The sequence below is a fragment of the Dendrobates tinctorius genome, unplaced genomic scaffold (assembly GCF_039654945.1).
Source record: "Dendrobates tinctorius isolate UK_male_01 unplaced genomic scaffold, ASM3965494v1 ptg000095l, whole genome shotgun sequence".
NCBI classification, from domain to species: Eukaryota; Metazoa; Chordata; class Amphibia; order Anura; family Dendrobatidae; genus Dendrobates; species Dendrobates tinctorius.
In genome coordinates this window covers 19705633-19711160 of record NW_027361763.1, presented here as the reverse complement: position 1 = coordinate 19711160, position 5528 = coordinate 19705633, and the positions used below count along the sequence as shown (strand labels likewise).

At 42.8% G+C, this 5528-nt stretch overlaps 1 protein-coding gene across 1 annotated transcript; it reads right to left on the bottom strand.

Annotated features, from left to right (window-relative positions):
• Positions 1–1993: 1993 nt before the first annotated feature.
• Positions 1994–4107, bottom strand: LOC141098841 (olfactory receptor class A-like protein 1). Its single transcript, XM_073586805.1, has one exon. It carries the CDS (start codon positions 3269–3271, stop codon positions 2258–2260), a length of 1014 nt encoding a protein of 337 aa, XP_073442906.1. The 5' UTR covers positions 3272–4107; the 3' UTR covers positions 1994–2257.
• Between the last annotated feature and the right edge of the window lie 1421 nt (positions 4108–5528).

The following is a 5528-nucleotide window of genomic DNA, read 5'->3' as shown; positions in this document are numbered from 1 at the left end:
ATTGACCAGATTTCGGCAAAATGTTTCACTTGCTCTCAAAGAAATAGAAAAATTCAACCGTTCATCAAAACTGACTGTGCACGAGGCAATTCCTTTATACCCGGAAATTGTTAGAGTTGTTGCCCCTGTGGTTTCGGCTTTGCCTCCAACCCAAGTTACTGTAGGGAGGTTGTTCTCTAGCCTTAGAATTATTAGGTCAGATTTGAGGTCATCTATGAAGGAGGATCTGATGGAGGCAATTCTATTTCTTAGAACAAATTCATAGACTGCACAAATGTTATTTTAGTTATTTATGTTTTTGTTGAAAACTGTTTTTTGCCACTTACATAGTTTTTATTACATAGTATTATTTATATATATATATATATATATATATATATATATATATATGTGTAATCGATATTACATATTTACAATTTATAATTTTGTGTTCTAAAGTTGTCTTCCAATAAATAGATATTATGTTCTATCTAAAGAGCATTGATTATTGGATCATAGAAATGATTAAATGTCTGATGTTCACATTGTACGACAATAAATTTTTCACTTAAATATAAGCAATATGTGCGGGAGTCGGTGTAAGGGATATTGAGGAGTCGCAGTCACAGGTTTGGCTTACCGACTCCACAGCCCTGGTTTTCGCATACATTGGCGTACAGTGGTCTAACTCAATTTTTTTCAAGCAGGACAATTATTGTTCCCAACGTGTCTGCACTTTACTTGCATTTGTATTTTATTTTTTTAATCTGGCATGATAGCGATTTCAATTTCACGTGCCCTCTTTTTCTTCACGTAAGTTGGCTTTCATATTTATTCATCTCCCAGTCCTTTGCATTTATTATTCCCTAGTTCCCACTTTGACATCACGCTGGCAGTAAATACATACATCCCAAAATCGCCTCACACACTGTACTTCTCAAAAATGGCGACCCACATGCATGCCCGATGCCCTTGCTGGCACTAAATATATACATCCAAAAATGGCCGCAGACACAGTACTACTTAAACATGGCAACCCGCATGCGCACTGCACCTGATGTCCTTGCATTGCTGAAGGCCTCTTTTCAACTACCAGAGTGTATTACTGACGTCATGGAGGCACTTCCTCCAAACATACACCGGAGCTGAGTGCCCAAACAATGCAGGACCTGGAGGCGGTGGAGACATGTGCGGCATAGGATTCGCTGGTTCTCTGCCCACATAATATAAAAGATCAGATGAGGTTGATAAAGCACATCAGCGAAACGCGCGTCGGGGTGTTTGTGGTACCGTGGACGGGCGTTTTATACAACACTATTGGGAATCTATAAACTCTCTATACCTTTTGCTTGTCTTATGGATGCCTTAATGGCTATTATGGTCTGCACTACCTGCACTTTATTACCAGTCTGACATTCCGGGTCTCTTCTTAGACCAATTTACTATAGTATTATTCTGCTACCCCATAACCTGCTGCTACTCCACTCCACCACTCATTTTTCCTCCTTTGATTTTCTCCTCGTGCATGTCTCATGTTTTTACCCTTTGATTCATGTTTTGTTATTAGATGTATTAAATTTGGAATAAAATTACCATTTTTTATATACCTCCCCTGAGTGGTGTGTTTTGGGTCCTCTGTATCCGCTCTTTAGGTCTAATAACTAGAATGAGCATGCTACTTGAAGCGGTTATGAGACTGAACTTGTGCACAGCGGTGTCATCTTTACATTGCTGTGTATTATGCTCATTTTATGCTGAGTTTTTCCAGTTTGAATCTGCCTGGAAAAATATGCACATAATGAAAAAGACGTTGTGTACACTTTGCCTTAAGTGTATTTTTTCTGAACTCCCGTCAGCTGACTTATAAGCATAGACCACATCAATGTTGTGTTGAACTTTGATGTGGTCCTTAAATCAGCTGAAAGGAGCTCAGAAAAAGACAGAATAAAGCTGAAATGAGCTCACAGGTGGATTCTTAGTTAACTCATTCCACAGCCAACAACGTTTCCTTGCACAAACAGCCTGTAAAAGTCATCATTTTGTTTAGCTGGAAACATAATCCCCCTTCTGAAAGTTGACCATGTTCTGTAGACCAATCATCCCTCATGCACTGATCCTGAAGCCCATATTGGGAGCCTAGTTGACTTTTTTCTTACCCACATATATAGAAACAAAAACTATGGAACTTTTCAACTTATAAAAAACCTTCTCATAACATTACAACCGATATATAAAAATACACTCTATGGCAGAGACATATATACATAGTACATGTAAGTTATTGCTGCTGTTCCAGGTTCTCCACCGTCGTTTGTCCCATCCGACAGCAGTTTCCGGCTTCGGCTAAGTAGTCCTTTACTTGTCTGTAGCCAAAGACCATGATGCATGAGCTGACTGAGTAATATATGGAGGACAGGATGCCATAAAGAGCTGAGAGCAGCTCAGATTCATAGTCATTGCCTATTAGCCCTGAGACTATGGCTATCCACACTATGTCACTGGAGATCCAGCAGATGACGTACAACAACAAGAGGGACAGCAGTATCTTTGTCGCCTGTGCCGTGTGCTTGTTCCAGCCTCGTCTCGCCGTCATGGTGTCCATTACTTTGTGCCGGTGTCTACATATCAAGTCTATTGTAAACCAATTTAGGAGAACCACCAAGATGATCAACAAGAAGTCCACACTCACCGTCGTGTAGGTCAGGATCTTAAGAAGTTTACTTTGTGATGGGCAGAGGCAGTTGGTGCTCGTCATCATTATGTTGCTCTTATTACGATAACCTAGAGTCTCGGGGAAGAGAAGGTAAGGCATATGGAAAGTGATGCTCACGGCCCAACACCCGGCCAAGGACCAGTTGACGTACTGTGCTTGGTGTTGATGGATGAACTTGGACCAGCTAAGACCTGGTCTTCTTATCTTGATGAGATGAAGGAAGCTGAGATTCTCCACCGACCATATGCTGATCAGCCGGAGAGTGTGGTAAAAATAAAGCAAGAACCGGCATCCCGTAGGACCAAAGACCTTGGCGTTGAACAATATGAGAAGCCCGGGGATCTCCTTGTAACAGCACAGCAGAAGGTTGACCACGGCCATGTTCACGATGATTTTATCCAGAGGCTGAAACACTTTGTTTTTGAAGGCATTGCTCACAAAGGCAAAGATAAGAACCAAATTAGCAATCGTCCCGAACAGAGCACAAAAATATATAGCCAGGGAAACAATATCTGGAGCACTCAATATCATACTTGGTGGGGTTCCAGGGTCATCCTCCTTCGGTAGGTTCTTGGCCATCTCAGGTCTCCGGCTGAAGCATCGTACAGTTGTGATGCAGATGGGCAGACTGGTCCCTTATAAGATCTCCGGTGATGAGAAGCAGAAGGTGTGTGTCCTTTATCTGAGTCACCATGGCAGCATTTATTTCCACCCAGATTGTCCCTTCGCTGCTCAACAGGACTATTAGCAGATGTGATGTGTCAATCAACAAGCGGAGCGGGAGGCAATCAAGCTCCAAAGTGGATTTTGTTGTATTTTATATATTTTTTTTATTTAAATCCGGAAATGGGCTGAGACTGAAAGCTGAAGGTTGGGGAACCTTTACTAAGAATCGTATCAGTAAGTTCTATTTAAATGGTTTGTACCAAGTTAATAAATGAAGCCAGCGCTTGGCTTTCACACATGATCACTTTAAAATCGATGGGGGTCCGACCACTGATCCTGACAATGGTGTAGCCGTTGCCCACCCCTGCCATAGAGGAGGAGAGTGGTGGAATGTCCTACGGTGATCCTACCTCTGAAGACTCCAATGACGTCAAATAGTGTAATGTGAACAATGTTATGCATCTTTATATATATGTGATGATGTGATAATGTCTCAGTGTAATATGCATAGTGTATATTGTGACTAGACTATGGTATGTCACATGGCAGTGGTATAGGACATAATGGTAGTGCAAAGTATACAGATTGCACTGTCAGGTCTGATGCGCATCTCCGTGCCGTGTTCGGCACCCCCACAGTCCCGGCCAAACACCTCATCTTCTAGATAGAAGTGAATGATGCCTCTTATATCATCCACACAGATCTCAAAGGCTCGCGTCTGCACAGTTAAGGGCTCAAACTCACATGCGAGAAACTCGGATGAGTCTCACACGTCAATACCCGGCACTGAACGCTCCGGTCCGAGTGTCGGTGGCAGTGCCGGGTATTGACGTGCGAGACTCGGCCTAGTTTCTCGCATGTGAGTATGATCCCTGAATCAGAGACCCATGCTGGCGCAAAGGTAAAAGTTTGAGGAGGTTTTTTTTTTTAAGCGTTTTTACTTTTGCACAAAGTTCATTGTGACTACTTGTGTTATTTTTATGTTGTTTTTCCAACCTCATCATTTTGAGCTAAATGTTTTTGACTACTTCATCATTTGCATCTTTTCACAATGATGCAAAACCTGTGTCTTATTTTTTTTGGGCTCACCTGCAGAGATGGATTCTGTATGCCACAGCTCAGGGTAATCGGCACGGACCGGAAGAGATGATGCAGCGGAGCTGGACTTCCTGGATGGCGAGGCTCAGTAGAGCTGGATAGGCCGAGTTGAAGGTGTGAACTGCACCAGGAAAGCAGGAGTGGGCTTGTAGGAGTTTCTAGTGATCAGCTTGGAGCCGCAGAACTTATATCAGACACTTGGCTTGAGCAGAACCTAGTGGGAAGAGTGTCTTATCATCATTACTACTTCAGTACTCAAGCAGCGCACAGTCTCTGACTTTTGCGTTGGATGATGACATCAGAGAAGCTTGATAGATTATCATAGTAACCCGATGTGGATAACTGCACATGGAGCTTGGGGGATGGACACAAAGCCTTACCCTAGAGCCGGAACAAAAAAAAAAAGATGAAAAACCAACACCACCAAATGCAACCCTCCCCCCAAAAAAAGTTAAGGTATGTTCACGTGTCGCTTTTTATGTACATCTGCTTTAATATCCATATCAAAGAGTATTCAAGAGGTTTTTGATGTTGATGTTGGCTCAAAATCCTCCTGAAAAAGCACAGTGTTCACATGACATTACTCCTAAAGAGTGTGCACATGGTCCAGCCAATGTACACGGAGCCCCGGTGTATCCCTGGACACAGGATGGCTGGGTTACGTGGGCCCGGTGTGTAGCTAGGTGATGTATGGCTTGAGAATCTGCAGCTGCCCCAGCCATCCACATTATCTGCACTCACTGGACGTGTGTAAACAGCGGGATGATTGCTGGGATCGGACTTTATAAGGACGCACTCATAGGGTTGTATTCAGCCACTTTCACGTCTCCTTCTTGTCACTAGTGTTTACAGATTAACGCCTGAATGGTCTGACATTAGAAGAAGTCTCTTTAAAAAACACGACTGTGCTGAAAATATCTTGATGTCTTCTCTGTTGTCTTCTTTTCGGCCAAAACTGTAGCTAAAGCATAGCTGTCATTTCACTGTGACAGAGACAGGTGCTGAGATCTTCGCCAAAGACTAAAACATTAGAGCAGAAGTTTTTACCTGAGCGCTGCTCTCCTCGGACGTT